Raw genomic sequence first — 19,424 nt, 5'->3', positions numbered from 1 at the left:
CGAGCTGTAGCGAGATCTGTGAAATGAGGGTTTAGCACAAGTATTGCTCTTTGGGTTTGTTTTTCACTTCAGATTATTTCACAGCTCTGTTGGGTTGGCCCTGCTGAAGGATACTGGTACCTGCTGGAAGAAGGAAAGAAAAATCGTAGGACCAGAGCCATCCCCACTGTAGGATGATTCAGGACATAGAATTGTGCTCCCAGTATCATATAAATGTGCTGAAAGCAGATCCATGCTTTTCACTGCCCAGGTAGAAGGGGAGTCTCGTTTCATTGCGTGAAGGCACAGAGACAAAGCCAGCTTGGTCTGTGAACAGAAAACCTTCTGTTAGGCACCCAGAAAGGACAGCAAATGTGCATACTCCCAAAGCAGATGTCAGGGAAATAATCTCAAAATGCTGTGTGGAGTTTGCACAGATAAGGGTATTCCAAATCCTGGCATTGCATAAGTAATGTACCTTTACACAGGAAGCTAAAACGGGAAGGACTAGTGTGCAAAATATGCTTCTAGTAGACAAGTGCAAAACTTTGGGATCCCTTCTTTTATATAGCAGATTCAGAAGCTTTGCCTTTGAACCAGAGATGCCACAGCTTGTCTACTTTTTCAGCTCTTGAGAATTTGAATCAAAAACAGTTGATTTAGAGCATTTGTCTCTCTACAGAGAGACAATATTATCTGCAAGATGACGACCAGGGATGGATGAGTTTCCTTAGCTTCTGACTGAGCACCGAATGCTTGAGGTAAGAAGGGGCCTCTGGAGATGGCCTAGTCCGGCCCTCGTGTTCGACCTAGAGCATGTTGCACAGGAGAGATACAGACCTGCTGGAGTGACTTTAACAGAAGTCTGCTAAGATGATAAGGGCCTGGACACCCCCTCATAACACAGACTGGCTGAGAGAGCTTCAACTGTTCAGCCTGGAGGAGAGAAGACTAAGAGGGGATGTTATCAGTATCTGAAAGGAGGGTTTAAAGAGGATGGGACCAGATTCTTCTCAGTGGTGCCCAGCCATAGGACAAGAAGCAACAGTCACAAACTGAAAGAAAACCAGGAAGTTTCATCTGAACTGGAGGAAAAACTTGCTTGCTGTGAGGGTGACAGAGCACTGCAAGAGGTTGCCCAGAGAGGCTGTAGAGATTCCATCCTTGGAGATATTCAGAAGCCATCCGGACACAATCCTGTGCAATGGGCTCTAGGTCACACTGCTCACAAGGGGATGGGGGATGGACTAAAAGATCTCCGGAGGTCCCTTCCAACCTCAGCCACTCTGTGATTCTGCGTGTCTGCAGTGACCTTTCAAAGATGGTCGGGAGTGGCCTTGCAGTGACATCCACCAGCTCCTTCAGGTGGCGTGGCCCCATTAGGGCCCATGGACTTGTGGATCAAGTTAACTTACATGATCTTTAGTTCAATCCTCCTCCAGCAAGGGAAATTCTTCCCTTCTCCCTGGTATCCAGAGTCTGGGATTTCTGAGAGCTGGTCTTCCAGCAAATACTGAAACAAGGACGGCAGTGACAATCAGGGATGGACAGATTTTTCTTAGCTTCTGACTAGTGGTCGGAGTGAATTTATGGCAGCCAGTTTAGAACTGCAGACAGGAGCAGCCACATGCGTGTGATAGCTATGAACCATATGCACACACAGTGAAGAGAAACCTTGCAGCTTTAGCAGAAGTAGTAACATCCTACAGGTCTCACCTAAGTTTAGAATTAATTCATAGTCTGTAATGTAGGCCAAGGGGTCAAAGACAAATGCTCTCTTTGGAGAACTGCACTCCAGCCAGGAAAATTTACCAGCATGTTCTGTTAGGCCAAGGATACAGTAATTGCGTGGAAGCTTCTCAGCCAAGAAAACTGGGAAAAACTGAGAGGCCTGAGCTGTAGCAGCATGTTGTAGTTACTGCCTAATGAGGTGAGATCATTTTCCGTTGTAATCTCAGAAACAAAAGTAGAAGCTGAATGGGCGTGTCATTAAGAAGTTGATATTTAGCATGTTTTAGCTCTTCGGAGATCTCCAGTCCTCACACCCTTTGGGGCTGAACTCCAGAGTCCTGAAATTTGGGGCTCACAGAAGCCCCTTTCCATGGAGGGATGAGCAAAGTCACAGTTCCTTAAAGTCTTACTATAAAGAAGCACTGTTTTACTGATGAGATTGCAGTTTAGTTTTGCAGCCTCAGCAATATTGGTTTTTTTTTCTTCCATTTAGGCATTTTATCAGCAAAATGTTTAAATGCTCTCAGGGAACATAGGTTTATCTTGCTAAAATATCAAGTTCACTAGGTAGATGGTGTCCAACATGGTGCTGAGCCTAAGTAGGGATGAACATTGAATGCAAAATCCTTCAAGTGTCGATTGGAGGTGGCAGTGAACTGGGTAAAAATGCGAACTGCTGAATGACTCTGCTTATTCTGGGTCAGTGTGTACTAGTGACTGGGCTCGTGGAACCAACCTGACCAAGTTCCTGTGAGGTAATCTGAAGCGTGAGAGCGTGGATGCTGAATGTGTGTTGCGTGCTCGCGCTCCGTGACATGGATTTAAACATAAAGCCCTGTCCATCCTGGCTGAGACCTTCTGTGCTGCCTGAGTGGCCTGGCGTCACTGAGCACCAGGCCCGTTGTTACTTCCAGTGTCTCATGGGACATTTGCCTGGACGCCACCCTGTGCCACATGCTGTAGTGTCCCTGCTGGTGTAGGGGGTTGGACTGGATGTTCTCTAGAGGTCCCTTCCAACCTCAGCCATCCTGTGATTCTGTGACCGTGTGCTGAGCTGCCCTGCGTTCACACAGGGGAAGGGCACGCACATGGGCAGTCACTGGAGAGCATCTGCTCTGCTGTGAATCCAGGCGCTGGTTACCTTGCAGTAATGTGTTCGTGGAGGCATACCCTCACTTACCATAGACAGACAAACCCATGATGCAAACGGGAGATTTCAGACATACGGACATGCCAGAAGTTTCAAATCTCTTGTGGGCGAAGCTTTAGAATGTCTCAAGGGGTTACCAGAACTTGTTACAGCCCTGGATCTGCTTTTGAGTGATATGTCAGCACTTGCTTGGGATAAATATTAAAAGACTCGTAGGAATCATCAGAGAAAATTTTCACACGTAAACTTAGAAATCAAAGTCTTGCTGATTTTTAATGAGACTTTGGTGTGCAAATCACTTGGGTTTCTTTTCTTTCTTTCTTTTCTTTTTTTTTTAAATCTTGTCCATGTTTTTTCTAGCCAAAATCTGTTTCATGCTTGAGTGGCAGAATTCTTTCCTTCCTTCCTTCCTTCCTTCCTTGAAGCAAAAATTTAATTGGGATTTGTATTTTTCTGGCACTGGAAGAAAAATACCACATCCCATTAGATACTTCTCCCTGATTTTTTGAAACAACTGAAGTCTGTATGCGCATGAATTGCGATAAACTATTTGGCCTGAGATAAGATGGTAAAATTTCTCCTACAGTTGTGTATTCCTACCAACCTAATTGTCTACCATAGGTAAAATATGAAAAGTGTTTAGTAATAAACAAAGCATTATTTTTGCTTACACTTATTTTACTTGCCCAGAGGAATTCCTTAACTATGATGATGCTTTTTTTCATATATTACAAATAGAAATAAAAAATTAATCATTGCCTGATTGAAACAGTGTGGCAGTGTGGACATGAGAGATTATTCAGCTGCAGAATGATATCAAGAGTGATGAGCAAATCATTTCTCTAACAAACTCTAGTACTTTGAGGATTGCTTGAAGGAAACATCTCGTTTTATAGCTGTGTCCATGAATATCTAAGCAATTACTCAGTATGTAACTTCAGTATCAAATTCCAGTATTGAAGACCAGAAAGGAGTTTAGGGATCTTATCCTTCACTGGAATCAATATCATTTTTGCTATTAGTAAAAATGTAAGCATTAAACATGCTAATCTTGAGCACTGTGGTACCTATATTTTACATGCTAATTGGAATTTGTAACAATCAAATTAAGCATTAATTTGCAATTCCTGTTGCCTCTTGCTTGCCATTTAATTGCTGGATACCTCCTCTGAGCTAGTTGTCTTGTTAATCAATGCTGAGAGGAACTTGCATAGTTCATAATTTATGCACTGTGAAAGGTACTGTAGGATAAATACAGTGGATCACTCTTTCCAGGACCTGTATTTCTCCACTGATTGTAGAAGAAGCCTAAATAACTGCTTTACCCTGATGGCCTGTCTAGAAGAGAAGTGAGTTTGTTTGTGCAAACATCTGGTGAGCTTCAGAGTCAGGGTCAAGTGATCTGGCACTCTGTGGAGGGAGTTACTGCCCAGGGCCGAACAAATCCAGCGGGGCATTTTCATGTCCTGCTCCTGTGATATACATTAAGTCTGTATTGCAGTTTGCATTTACATGTAGAAATGTCCACGCAGCTTGAAACAGACTACACCAATTTAATTGAATCATTTCAGAAATCCATGGAGGACTTTCTTGCATTTCTAGCCTTAAAGACAAGCTCTCAGGTGAGAAGGAGATAAGGTCTGAGTACCTTCTACTGATGCTGTTCAGCTTTGGGAGGAATACTGGTCTATTTACTTAGCCTGACAACAAAGGGCAGTCTGGGGGTCTGTGGTGTGGCAGACAAGGCTTTCACCTTCACCACTGAGTTTGAGTCCCTGCTTTTTTGCATACTTCACTGTGTTGTATCCTTCAGCTCATATGGTGTGTTCTGCGGGTGAAGAATCCAAATGTTGAATGAAAATCATTTTCCTGAAATAAGATTTAGAAAAAAAAAAACCTCTTGAAGTCTTTTATGCCAACAGGGCATTGGTCTACATGCACTTCCCTTGGGAGCAAAGCTGGCTTTGCAGGGAGCCTCTTGTCACTGAGGGAGACATGGTGGGGACACCCCAGCAGGACCTGCAGTCTGCCCCACAGCGTCCCCCTGCCGCTCCTTGCAGGCATGGCTTACATCACTCCAGCTTTTGGGGAGGGGGACTTCAAGCAAATCTACTTGCTTGGTTGCTAGCAACCAAATTAGCAATCAGCGCCTCTGCAGAATACGGAAAGACATTGTGGTCTGCTCCCGTTTTAGTGCTTCTGTGTCCCATGCTTTTGGGAATTTGCCTCCGTATGCGTGAAGCATGACACAGACACAGCAGCATGCAAGCACTTTGGAGAGCCTCCAGACTCCATAACAGGAAAGGGGCAGTGCAGTGTAGACCAGAATTTGCAACTGATCTGAGGGTTCCTGTGCTGAATTGAGTATTACCCCCGAAAAGCCTGAGCAACTGAGCATCTCCTGCCTCCTGGACACTGGCTAGATACTCTTTTCTTTCACACCTGGCTAGTTTTCATGAACAACCTCTATGCTTGACTCTGTGGTCAGTACCACCCACAGGTTTTCAGGCCTTCGACTTCATGCCTGGCTTGGGAGCTTCTTTGGCACACGCCGCCCATCCGTCCTTGTCGAGCCCTTCAGCACAGCTCGTGTTACCCATGTCTGCTTTATTGAGGAAAAGTTGTGAGGGGTCCAACTACTGTGCTGGGGTCGTTCTGACGAGCAGAATCGCAGTAAATGGTTGGTAGTAGTGGCGATCTGCACGTAAATGCATCACATCTTGCTAAGTAAGTGCTCTAAAAAAATCAGACCTCGAAAAAAAAATCCCTAGTCAATGATTTTTTTTAAAATCTCTTCTTGCCTTACTGTGAACTCTAACATAAGGTGAGGTTTTCTCACTGAGGAATTTTGAAACTGAGGCATTTTAATTGTGAGGTGCTTGGACAGTGACACTCCCAAATTGCCTGTGAGGACAGGGGTAAGTCCTTCACCAGAGAGACTGTTGAGCATTATCCAGTAAAAGCGGTGGGATATGCTGAGCCACAAGGATAAAGCGAAATACTGAATGGCTGCTCTTCCTCTGGGATCAGCCTGTTTGGTGCTCAGAGCAATGCAAGAGACCTAGGGAAAACACAGGATGTGGTAATACAGGTAAAGGGTATGCTATAAGTCATTCCTCTGAGGAGCTAAAGTTGCATGTTCGGCTAACTTCGGAAGGGGAGGGCTGATTTTATAGGCTTTACGATCCATGTTGTTTCATCCTAAATGTGTACGTGTATGTGCACGTATGCAGTCTTGTAGGTACGTGGTTTTAGCAGGTATAATTTTTCTTTTTGCTTGGATAATCACTTCACAGCATGGAAACTTAGTTAACGCTTAGATTTGAGGAACCTCAGAGTGAATATCTCCCTAACGTAGTCAGTTTGTTCCGCCTGTTCCTTCTGCAGTGGGGGAACTGCAGCTGCAGAGTGTTTCCAAAGCCTTTTGCGCTAATACTCTGATTTCCCGGTGAAATCTCTGATTGTGCTTCTGAACATAATGCATGTTTTACAGCAGATTCCTAGGTGAGTAATCCAGTGATGTACTGGCCACGTTTGGTTCCCAAATGCTGTGTCGTGGTTTAGTACCTCGAAGGCGTGGGGCAGAGCTGCAGGTCAGGGGCGACACAGGAGCCAGGTGATGGGCCCAGCAGAGAAGGGCATGCACAGACACTGCTGCCCCCCAGGACTGCGTGCCCAAGCACTGTATTTGCATGCCAAACATACCACTATCTTTTTTATTTATTTATTTTTCAAGTTTTCTCAGTTTGCGCAGTTCCCGTTGCTTTATATTTGAGCACGGTCACTCAAGACTGAAATAGCAGATACGCAAAGGCTCAAGGAGTTGCGCTCAAATGGCTATTTGGAGCCCCAGAGTGTGGCAGACTGTTCCTCTGTGGCAGACTTCTCACTTCCTGCAGGGCACCCCACAAGGACTGGGGAGATCAAGACCTGATTACAGGTCGGCAGGGAGAGATGTCCCTGATAAGGAGTAAAGCCAGCGGTCTCACACACGTTTTCAGTTTCAGGCAGCACCAGCTGAGGCTTGCAGGGTTTTTAGCATACAATCCTTTAAATCTTTCTGTTTTCTATAATCTGAAGAAGATCCTGTGTATACAGCCAGCCTGTGGTTGATAGTGATGAAGTTTGCAGTGTATCAGAATTCTTTGAAAGAAACTGGAAACGCTAAGGAAGTGGTTGCATGCAGTTTCAAAATATTTTAACTGCTTGTTAGTTCAAGGAAATCATCACTGCGTTCTGGTGAACACAAATGTGCATTTCGGTTTTTTCTTTGTATGTTTGCAGCAGCAGATAGGTGGTGGGCCATATGAAACATCTTGAGAAAGAACAAATGAGCCACTTTGAAAGACAAAAGAGCCTCCCCCACTTTGCCTGGTTTTGGAACCAAACTTTTAAACTCAGGAAATTTTCAGGTTTTGATTAGGCTCAGGAAGGAAAAGACCATAAATTTATTGGGACAGATTTTTTTTTTCGAGGTTTCCAGATTAGCAGTGCAAAATCAAGCTCTCAATCTTTCTAAAAGCCAGAAGCTTTAGGGTGTTTGTCAGAGCAGAGATGGAGCATAAGCTCAAGCCCTTTGGAGACCTGTCCATCATGAATTCTAATTTTTGAGGGAAGAGACAAGGAAGCAAAATCACTGCATAAATCATCTGTACAAGGAATCAATATGTGTCCGCATTTTGTTTAATCTAGTAAAGCTGCTGAGAGATTTGCTTTAGGAGGGAAGCTGGAATAGTGTGTGACTCATGAAGAGACTCTTGGCTATTCTGACTATTGGAGGACATTGAATAGCTCAATGAAACACATTTTGGACAACTACATTTTCAACCCATTCTGCGTGAACCAACTGTGTTGCACAGAGCAGCTGTGATAACCTCTGACTAATTGGCTTTTCAGAAGGTTACCTGCTGAGAGCATCTGCCATGACATCCATTCTCCCAGAAATGTTTCATCTCAAAATTGCCTGATGCAGGCGGCAAAGCCCAGCATCACAAGCAAGAAGTGAGTTTTCACTTCAGCCACAAGACAGGGGAAAAGATTTGCCTGACCTTGCTGGATGTTCATCATCTGTCTTGAACTTTGGCTGTGATTTTCAAGCCAGGGTGTCTCCAGCTGAGCTCTAGGTCTGTCACTAGGGTCTTCATAGAAAATAAGCTACAGGAAGGAAAAAATCGTTGGCATAGAATGATAGTAGGTATTTCAAAACTATCTTCTGAAGGCCGCTGCAAGGCGAGACTTGCTGTTGAACCAGACAGCGAGTGTGCGAGTGAGCCAGGACACTGCATACTCGAGCACTTGCCGTGGCTTAATAGGGTTTTGCGGGCGCGCGGCAGCGTCACGCGCGGCGGTGCCGGGGCAGGCCGTGCAGGGCAGCCGGCCAGCGGCCGCCTCCCGGCCCTCGTGCGGCCTGCGGCGCTCCAAGGAGCACATAAATAATGCCTAGAAAGTCACTTTTGTGCAAAAATGTACACAGGAATATTTATTCGGTGGCATATTTATGGTGACGGTATCAACTGTTATTAAAACTGTATCTAGGTGGATTAAGGGTACTCGCTTATGGGAGCAAATGATCCAAAAAAAGGGTTTTAGAAAAGTAACCCTGAGCTTTCATTTATCTAAATAACAACTCGTGTGTCAGTTGCTGTTTGTTTTAAAGACTCTGTTCCTGGTGTCCCGTGATAATACATCTACATCGCTGTTCATTTGGGAAGAAAAAGGCTGTGTGTTTTGTGATTGGGAGTGAAAAATGAAAAATTTGCCCTAGCCATAGCCTAAAAAAAGTTGAGATGAAGGGAAAGCAACATTTATTTTTTAATTACATGGCTTTTCAGTCCCTGTAATTATTTTGCAGGCCTCTCATTAGTGAATACTGAACACTTGAGATGGCAATTGCCGTGCCTGAAGCTCTAGGTACTGTGTTGGTGGATGCACCTTTATTGCCAGCCTGCTCCAAAGCCCAAATCTTGGCTTCCTGCTTGGCAAGCAGATTCAAAAATCAGAAGCAAGCAGAGACTTCCTTCCTTTTCCCTCCTCCATATTTTTCTGCAGTGTTGGTGTCACATTTGACAACCACCACTAAATAACCTTCACGAATGTATCAGCTACCAGGGCTTAGTAATAAGGGGAAAATCAGGCAAGCCAGAGCAGGACGTGACCGCTTTGGAATTAAAACCAAATTGCCCGCCTTATCAAAAATCGCCCGTGTCTGTCTGCTCTCCCACTGCATGGTGCATTCGGGCCATTGATTAATGTGTCCCTGCTTGACATGCTTTAATAGAGGCTGCGAGGCCGGGGCGCTCGTGCGGAGCCCGGGATTCGGCTGGTACGCGCGGCCGCAGCGAGGGACACGGGGGTCCTGCGCGCGGCCGCGGCTGCCGCGGCGTCTCCCAGGCCGCAGCTGTGCAAACATTTGCAGGCAACCTCTGATCTCTGGCGTGTTGACTCTGCGTAGTGGCCCCTCAGGACGTGCAGCGGTAGCTGCGTATCCCTAGGGGAGAGGAGGTGCAGAGATTCCTCCCATGGCACCCACAGCAAGCACAAAATCACGGGGGTTTCGTGATGGGGAGCACCACGCGCAGGCACAGCAGGGCAAGTCATCACAGCGGGGGACTGTGGACACCCTCTTTCCACCTTTGGTCACCACCACAGCTGCCCAGAACAGATATTTTGTTTTTAGATTCACCTCCGCAGCCTCACAGAGACGCACCGTGTCTCACCACCACACCATAATTCAGCAGGCAATAAATAAGAGGGTGGATCTACAAATCATGCTTTCATGATGGTAGGAAATCCTTCGGAGCTAGCAATATGCCTCCTTAGCCAGCAACAAGATGCAACAGATAGATTGGTAAGCTGCAGAATATTGGAATATCTCAAGTGCCGTGAAAGGCAGAAAGGGAGACACCTGAGGACTTGCTGGAAAAATGCTTGTAGATGGAGCTGAATGCAGGTTTTCTCCAAAGTCAGTGGAGTTTGGAGTTTGGAGTGGTGGTTAGTTCTAGCAAAGGTAAGAAAATCACGCTTATTTTTTTTATCAGGAACCCTGATAAAATACAACAAATAGATAATATAGCTCAGTTGAGCTGAGTTAACATGTATTTCAAGTGAATGAAAGCTATGTCCCTTTCTCATTTAGAAGAAAAAATCTCACGGTGCAGGTGCTCAAACCCAGAATATGTCTTTTCCTTTGAAATGATAGGTGTCTTGCTGCAGCAGTGCCTGGAGAGGTGAGGTTAGATCTGCGTGCGTGCTGTTGGTAAGCAGACATCCCCTGCGAAAGGAGTCCTCCTTCCAAATAGCTTGCAGGCTAAGGCAGCGTGTTCAAAGGCAGCTGCCCATTTGTGATACTCTTTAAAAAGGCTGCATTTTCAGAAAAATGTTGGATACGGATTGTTAGAAAACTGGGATCCTGAGAGGAGTCTCCACTGGGCACCAGAACTATAGGCAACCAGGAGGAGTAAAGGCCTGAAGGGACAAGGTGGTGAGAGCAGAAGTGTGTTAAATCACAAGTAAATCCTCAGTTTGCAGGCTCTACGTTCAGAGCTGAACACGATTACTGTTTGCTCCTTGGTGGCTGTCAGCAGCTGCCTCCAGCCTGGCTCCGTTAGGTGCCCACGTGGTTGTGCTGACCCTGTGGCTGGTGGTCCAGGCTCGGGGTTGAACCTGTCTCTGTCTCTCCCAAGTTTCTCCCTCCGTAAAGGCCGTCTGAGTCGCTTCACACCCAGGCACTAGCGCAGGGCCTAGGTGAGGGGGTGGCTGGGGCCTTGCAGCACGAGGGCCACCCTGAGACCTAATACCATTAGGCAATTTACCCATTTAATTTTAGCCTTGCAGCTCTGTAATACCTATGGTATTTGGCATTGCTTGGAAGAGCTTTTCAGATCACCCTTTCCTTACAGCAGATGGGCTATTTAATCTCAAAAAAAAAAAGCCCTGCTGCTCCTTTCTGAGCCAGGCCCATCTCTGTTGTTGCTGCATGGAAATGAGACGGCCTCCAATTCACCTTGAATTCTGAGACTGGGTTCCAGTTTGCCTCTCCCCCAAGCTAAAACCTCCTGCCATCCCTTTGATTTCCCCTTACCTCATTACCTGCTTAGTATCACCACTGATTTCTGTCTGGGAGTATGTCTACCCATGCTCAGTTAGCTGTTCAGACCAGGCACAAGGCCCTGGTGCACAAACGTCCTGTCAATTCCATCAAGAAATCAAATATTTCCTGGGTCCCAAATGTGCATCTTTCTCAGGGCACTTGTGACACATGTATTATGTAGTCGACGGTTGCAGGTAGCAATGGGACCATCACACTAGAGACCTTCAGGGTGAAGGAATGCACTTGTAAAACCAGAGAGCTGCAAAGTGAGAAGCTGCACGTGTTCCCCCAGCGACGGGAAGAGCACGGGAGACATTCACTGTTCCATGGGTTTCACGGGTCGTATTTAGACTGAGGAGTGAAGTGCCCAAGACAAGTGTTGTTTTTTCCTTTTAATCTCCCTCAGCGGTTTTCCAGAACCTGCTGCTTTAACCTCCCGCCATCTCCCCGCTGGCCAGACCTTCACTGCGTAGCTGCGAGCGGCTGGGACGGGGCGAGGTGAACGTGGGCAGGACACCGGGATGCTGGTGCCCCCTCGAGAGGAGGCCACCGGGCTTGGTGGTCAGAGGGGAGAGGGTGCAAAGCACAAACCCAAGGGGCTCTGCCCCAGCTCTGCCCGGCGGGGACGGGGTCCCTCACTTGCCCTGGCGCAGCAGTGCCCTGGTAAAGCTGATGGTCATGAGGGCACTGTGAGAAGAGAAACACAGTGTGTCCAAACACAGCTGTATGAAATAGCATAGTGAACTTGTCTCTGCATGGCTCCCTGTCTCTGAGCTCTCGTGCAAGCCAGTGAAGGTTGCTTTGTATGTATTTTACTGGGTGAATACTGAGTAAATGATTGGGTACGTTGCCGTGTGAGTATTCCTGCACAGGCACTCATCACCTATTGAAAAAGACAGAACGAATCCCCATCAGGAATCATATAATCATATGGCAGTTGAGGTGGGAAGGAGCCTCTGGAGAGCGCTCAGCTCAACCCTGCTCAAAGCAGGGCCAAGGCAGGTGGCTCAGGCCTTGCCCACTGGTGCTGTGGGTGTCTCCATAAGGCAGAGCGAGCCACCTCCACACCTAGCTTGTTCCAACATTTGACCACCCTCCCTAGGATGATTTTTTTCCTTGTATCTAACTGGAATATCCCATATTGCAATTCGTGTCTGATACCTCTCGTCCTCTATCTGTGCACCTCCCAGAAGAGTTCCGGTAGAGGGAAGGATAACTGTTTGAAACCTCTATATATTCCTTCTTTACGATGTGAGCACCTTACAGCTATGCAAGAGCTTTCAGACAAAGAACAGTAGCACCAATGCCACAAAAAAATGAGGGTATTTTACTGCTTTTGACAGGGAAAAGGAAACCCGTTAGGTGCATTATGGGATCTAAAGCAGGGAAGGAAGTGGGTGAGCTGTGCTCCTGTCTCCTGCTCTGCACTGGCCAAATCATGTTGCCTTGGCCAGCAGAGATGGCATCAGTCCCTGCTTGGGGATCTGAACAAGTCTTTCCAGGATTCGACTACCATGACTTGAGCAGCACATGCAATCCCAACCAAATAGAAGAGCCTGCCTTCTGGGGCTCAGGCTACAGGAAGAGTAAACACTGGTTTGAGGACAGGCAATAAATTCAAGCAGGATTCATTAAATTCTACAAATCATTGCCAGTCTGCACTTTGTATTTATCTAAGAAATTGATTAAGTGCTGAGTTTTTTGGTTGATGACTAAAGCTGATTAAAGTACCCAGCTCACAAGATATATTTCAAGGAGTAGTTCGTCCTTACAGTAGAAGCACATTTACTCAGCACAAACTTGGCTTTTGTTTTAGTTGAAATGTATTTTTAATTCTGTTGCTCTATTTTATGCTTACTGTATGGTTTTGGTTTTGTGTTTTGTTTCTTACAGCCCCAACAGAGAGCTCCCCGTAAGCATTTCCAGCCTCTAAAGCTGCTGTCCTGCCACTTGATATGAAAGTGAACTCTTCTTCCTGAGAAAAACCATAATAAATGGCACTGCCAGAAGATGACCATGGAGGACTGAAGACAATCTTGAAGTAAAGTCATCCTGCTCAAGATGATGCATCCTGGGAAGACCTGGTTTGCGGGGATTAAAAATGTGGCGCATTATATCCAGTGCTAGGTTGTTTGATATGGTCATTGACAGACCTTTAGCTGGAAAATTTCTTCCAGTTTTCATCACTGTGCATAACTTTTGAGTTCCCTTTAGGGGACAGTCTGTGCCCTTCACTAGAAGTCCTGTTTTAGCATGGCAACTACTGGATTCTTTTGTTATGTATGCAGATGGCATGATGTTTTAGGAAAAAAAATTGCAGCAATTCTCCAATCTCAGTGAATATGTTCACAATATTACACCCCTGATAGGAATGTAAACATGTCTTGTATATGTTCATTTTGCAGTCTAATGGTATTCTGTTGAACAATATCAGCACTTCATACGTGCTTTCTGCACAGGAAGACTAGCACAGTCATATATATATATAAATGTCTTTTTTTATTTAATACAGAGGATATGTTTCAGTATTTTTGCTGAGGCTGTATCCAAACTCAAGTCCACTGCTTACATATCTTCACTAATTCACAGTAAATTGTATAGATAGATTTGCACGTGGCAAATGTTTGACTTTATTGAGACTTGCAGAACAGCTGTCAAAGAGGTAGCTAAGAACAGGATAAGTTGAACGAGCTGTAGGAAACTGTCTGTTCACCCTCTAATCCACCAAAAATCAAAGGTTGTCATTTCCAGGATGCCAAATGCAGTTTTCTTGCTCATTGAGGGAGAAGAAAGGGAGAGAGCCTTTCTCAGAGAAGTGTTTAACCCTGGGTTTGGTCTACAAGAAAAACAGAGTCAACTGGAAGAATTAAACTTTTTTTTTTTTTAATGCTGGTTACCATTTATGTTTTGGGCAGGATTGGGAAATCACAGTCCAAACCAGAACTCTGTGAACTAGGTAAGGTTTAAGACTGTATACTTCTGAGGAGCAAGGCTCTCTCTCTAGAGAGGGCAGACTTCATTAACTTTTTTCCACTTTCTATCCAACAGTATTTTGGTAGGAACCTGGAATAAGCAAATGGTTTTAATAAGCCTTTCAATACACTGTAGCAGGCTCAAGACTGTTGCGTTCAACCTGACCGTTGTTTTTTGTTGAGTCTCTGGCTGGCCTCATCCCTGGCTATATCACAGCTGGCTGTGGTACCGTTTCATCCATGGGGACTTAGTGGATTTTGTGTCTGTCCCTCACATCAGGACCTTCTTGACACACTCTTTCTAATGAACTGATGTCATCAGCATGCTGAGTGGACGTAACTGTTTGTTCCTGTTGTCTTTAAAATCAAAGGTAGCTTTGGGGGTATTTAAATGCCATCATTCTCTCCAACAGAATGAATAGGTGCTATGGAGCTGCTGTTAGTGTGACTGTTGGTGAGACACCGTGCTGGTGTGAAGATGCAGTGATGGAGAGAAGGTGCAACTATTGTCAAGTCAAAGGAGTATCTTAGAGCAGGTTCCTGCTTAAAAGATATTGTGCAGTTCTTTGCTAGGGAATGCAAGGTTAACCAATGAAGATCCCTGTACATTCAACATATATAAATACATGCTTAGGGACTACCTTTTTCAGATGGATATGGGCTTACATTACAGCTCTCGGCCCATCTCAGATTCAGCATGTTGGGTATTTCTTTGCTATTCAATCCAGAAACAAATTATTTTTATTGATGGCCAAGATTTTCAGAAGTGGCTAGTGAGTTCCGATAGTTTGGGTTTTCAAATGGAGCACCGTGACATTTTCAGGCAGTATGCATGTATATTGCCTTTCTGAAAATCCTGGTTCCTAATTTTAAATTAACTGGTGTAAAAGAGCTCCTTAAAACAAGACTCTTTGCCAGCTGCAACATACGTATTTTTAGAGCTTTTGTTAGCATTGCAAGTTGGAATCTGATACTTATTAAATGAACTGGCCACGAGTATTGCCAAATTCCATTCCAAGCTTCAGCAAATTTTGCAGTTCTTTCTGTTGCAGATTTAAGAAATGTATTCTGGCAACTGACATCAATTTCATATTGGTGGAATAATTTAACAGAAAGTTTGATAGCAGTTGTTTTAGAAAGAAGGAGAATGCTATAATTTCTGCAAGAGGGATTCTCTTATTTTACCACCTAAAGAAAAATTCTGGAAAAGTCTGAATTGTAAAAGAAGAGCTTATTGGACGGTGTCATTCTAAAGGGGTATAAGAGAAACTGCTGGGTTTGGGGAAGAGCCACTAGAAGCATTTTGTGTATCAATGTTAGTTTTGAACATCTTCCAGTCTATGGGCATGAATTTAGATGTGTGAACTTCTCCTGTTAAAAACAGTTTGTTTTAAAAGCTTCCCAGGATTTTAGATATGGTAACATAGAAAAGCAGTGTTATAGGCCCTGAGAAATGTGAAAATGAAGCCCCGATCCTTGTTTAGCCAAACACGGTGAGCAATCTGCTGTAGGTTCCTGTCAGACCCAGCGCGCGGCTGCCGGCGCGTGCGGATATCCCGACGCGTGAGCGGGAATCGCTCCGCTGGGCCCAGCCGCGTTACCCGCGGGGTACCCGTCTGCAGGAGCCATAATGAACCTAACTGTACTTTTTTGGCTTGTATTTATTCATCATGTTTGGGTTTTTTTAATCGCTGTTATGCTCCCAAAGTAGGCCATGCTTCCTCAGGGATATTTATGAAATTGTTCTACATCTATTGAACTGGATCCCAGCATATTCTTCTGAAAACTTTGTAATATAAATAAACATGTGGGAGAGATTTTTGTTATTATGAATGGGGGCAGGTACTGTGTTCTCGGAAAGGCTATTGAGTGCAGACAATCAAGTCTACTGCATTTTTTATGCTGAACACCTTATTAATAGCAGACACATCCGCTTTTGCCTGGGTCACAAGAACAGTCCTATGGAAAGAACGCTTTATCTCTGGTCAATAAATCATTTATGTCGAGAGTGCCAAAGACCAAGTCAACATGAAAGGGAACGAATAAGTTATTCCGGCAAAGGAAGTGAATTTAAATATGCTCAGAGCCATTAGTTCTGTGCAAAAGAGGAGGAGGCTAATGCTATTTTAATAAAACAGCAATTACCAGCCCTGTGGAGGGAGATACGTTCCCTTCCACATTGATCACCAGTTGTCATCTCTGAAATGCAGGTAGAGTGAAGGAGCCTTCGTCCCGAGAGCGGCCCTTTCTCCCGGGGTTTCTGTACGGAGAACGGCCGCGTTGGCAACCACGGATAGGCACAACTGTGCCAAGTGCTCCAAATGTGCCGAGCCTGGCACCAGGGAGAGGAAGGCATCGCCAGCACCAGAAAACAGATTGCAGCTGAAACATCCTTTGCGCTGCTTTATTCCTCTTTTCTTTCCCGATCTGTGGGTGTTTCTTTGCCTGGAGGCCCCTGGTTTTCCCCGTTGGAGACGCTGAGGGCCTCCCGGAGGGCTGTTTGCGGAGCCCCGCGGGCGCTCGGCCCGCGTCCGTCCGTCTGTCTGCGCGCGCTGCTGCAGCGCCGGCCTCCCCGCTGCCCCTGTGGGTGAACGCTCTTGCTTGGCAGCCAGACTGAACGCAGCTGCGGGGCCGGTCAGGAAATCCACACCATTAGAAATGACAAAATTCGGGTTTTGTTTAGTTGGTAATTTTTGGAAGCCTCCAGGCCAGACCCCCAGCAGATGTAAATTAGCACCGATCCATCACAGTCCCTGGAGGGCTGGGGGTTGATGCCAGCCATGGAGCCAGTCCTGGGGTGATTTTTTTGTTGTAACTTCAGCTAACCTCCTCAGCCCCACACAAAACCACAGGATCCCAATTATTCAAAACTGTCTTGGGCAGGCAAAGCAAAATCCTGCATTTTTCACCTCAGTCCTCTCTTAACAAGTAACATCTTTGCAGGCAGATTTCTCCTTGAAAGCCCTTGCTACAAGACTGTGGCATGATTGACCCTGGTATACATAGGCTGTGGTCAATGAGATTTTAATTTAAAAAGAAGAGGACCTCTGGTATAATTAAAATTGATGGGAGAAAAGTACCACCAACATTACCTGCAACTTCCTAAAGTAAAGTTCAGGAAAGATAACTGGAGTGCAAAAAGTCTTCCACTAACATAATGGTTAGGTGATTAGGCAGCAATTGAAGAAAATAAACATCGATGAAGGAAGCCAAATAAATGTATAGAAATTCAGTGGCCAGTAAGTTATGGTTAGTAATTTTTTTTTAATATATCCTAATAAACACAGTCGTAACAGAGCTAAGTCTGATGTTAGACAGGCCCAACACAGTAATTACTCATAGTGCATGAAACAGAGGAATAATCACCAAATATTCCTGTTTCGTTTTTGAAAGCAGTAGCATGAGGGAATCGGATTGCACATTAAAATGTAATTCCTCCTACTGCATCAGTAATTATTGGTAATGTGAAACAGCAACTATCCAAACATTTTTATTTTTAATATGAAAGCCAGATAACTGACTCCAGGAGTGTAGGAAAGCTTGCCTAGGATTGCTCAGAACTGGGAGACATGAAAGAAGATTCAAATGACAAAAAAATGCCAATAACTGAAATGAATGAGTGACCCGACCCAGAAAACTATGGGCTCATTAGTCATATCAGTCATAGGCGAAATCATGGAAAGGTTGATACGGCACAATCGTTAAAGCAATTAAAAATTGATAGGATCCTCCAAATGATTTTTATAGAGATGTGTTGTATCAAAAGACTTGCTATCATTTTTTGGATATCAAAGGCTTTGTTGATAAAAGAAACTCTGATGACATCCTATACTTAGTCTTCTATTGATCATTTGGTCCTGATAAAGCAGAAAATAGCTCTATGCAAAATCAATAGAGCCCATACTAAGTAGCTTAAAGCCGATTACGAGAGATATCACAAAAAATAGCAGTAATTACAAAACTATCATCAATGAGGATATTTCTAATGAGCTCCTCACAAGGTATGTTCTGTTTTCAATATTCCTCCCAAGGAAACGCAAACTTACTGTTGGCAGCATCCAGAGGTGCCCAAAATCGGTGCGTGGTAAATAGCGACGTGCAGCAGGTCAGTAGTACAGGCTGAGGTGGAGTTTTGAGAACTCTGAAATCCGAGGGAGAAGAGCGCAAGTGCCACTTGGAAGGCTGGGGAGGATGTGAGCACATGGTGACTGCGCAACTCTGCGGTTCTCCTAAATAATCCATGCGTCATCAGCCCTGATGATGCTCTTCCCAGCTGGGAAAATGGGATCTTCCAGGCAGCCCTTGGGAAGATACTGAGCACGCAGCCACAGTGGCACTGCTGCAGGACGAGTGCCATAGCTGCCCGTGATGCGAAGGGATCCTGGGAAACTGGGGAGACCATTGCTTCAAGGGCAGGAGAAGCGTTAGTATTCTGGTGAAGCTCAGACTAATGAAGCTCAAGCTGCTAATTAACAGAGTTTGAAGAGGTGACTTGAGCTGCGCCTGCACTCGCAGCCTGCCGGGGAGGAGGTGTCTGCAGGCAGGTCGCCCTTATTTAGAAGAAAAGGGGATGATGAGCTGCACTGGTGGGAAACTGATTTCAGACTAGAAATTAAATGCAATTAAGTTCAACAGAGAGGATGATTACCCATGGAGACAACTTAGTTACCCTGCCTGTTCTCGGTCACATAAAGTTTTAAAATGTAGGCAGAATGTTTTTCTAAGAAGTCGATAACCTCTACCTCAAGCAGAAGTTTGGGCTTGTTGCAGAATTGAGAGAGGTTCTTAGGTGTCTGTTGTGCAAGAGATTAGACTGGATGATCAGAAGCAAAGTTCTGGAATTAAAATCTCTTAAAGTTTCCAATATGACAGAAAGGAAGGGCAACCTATATCCATTTTTTTTGTCCCTCAAATCATCTTAATTCAAATGGAGCACTTATATTAACAGAACTGTACCAGCAAGCGTGTCATACAAACATGGGTAGATCTGCTCACAGTTGCAAGGCTTTTATGTATGTGCTTAAAGGGGGCAAAAGTGGGTAAAGAAGGATGAGGAAACCCCTCAGACACACAGAGTAACACAGCCTGGGACAAAGCCTTGCACTCAGATGATTAGGTCAAGCGAGAGTGGAGGCTGAGCAAAGAGGAAGAGCGTTTGGCTTGCCTCTTAATTAAGGAGGAAGCATTTTGCAGGCAAGAAATGGGATTTCCCTATGATCAACAACTGAGAGAGAAGCTGCGGTGCTGCCTGGGAATTAAATTCTCTTGCTTTGCCGCTGACCAGGACGCAGGAGCCCCTGGTCTCCCAGACAGTCGTGACCAGCTCCTGCTCGCGGGACCAGCCGGGAAGGAAGGGGCTCCTTGGCACTGCCCGGAGCGACGCGCGCTGCTCCCCAGCCGCCGTGTCCGCCCCCTTGGGCCCGTTTTGAACCATACGTCTCTGAAAGGACCTTTCCCCAGGCGGCGGTCGGTAGGTGCAAGGCAAGAACCCGCCTTGCTCACC

General features: G+C 45.3%; 1 protein-coding gene across 1 annotated transcript in view; it reads left to right on the top strand.

Moving 5' to 3' along the window:
• Positions 1-14,659, top strand: part of SAMD12 (sterile alpha motif domain containing 12) — a 156,027-nt gene extending 141,368 nt beyond the window's left edge. Inside the window, exon 5 of the mRNA XM_088533299.1 lies at positions 12,843-14,659. Within this exon, the coding sequence (XP_088389425.1) occupies positions 12,843-12,865 (23 nt within the window). The 3' untranslated portion in view covers positions 12,866-14,659. The remainder of the gene's footprint in view (positions 1-12,842) is intronic.
• Positions 14,660-19,424: the final 4,765 nt, after the last annotated feature.

This window comes from Tinamus guttatus, unplaced genomic scaffold (assembly GCF_059628265.1).
Source record: "Tinamus guttatus ecotype Peru unplaced genomic scaffold, ASM5962826v1 Tinamus_guttatus_pri_ptg000492l, whole genome shotgun sequence".
Taxonomy (NCBI): domain Eukaryota; kingdom Metazoa; phylum Chordata; class Aves; order Tinamiformes; family Tinamidae; genus Tinamus; species Tinamus guttatus.
The sequence above is the reverse complement of the archived record's forward strand: the minus strand, read 5'-3'. Positions and strand labels throughout refer to the sequence as shown.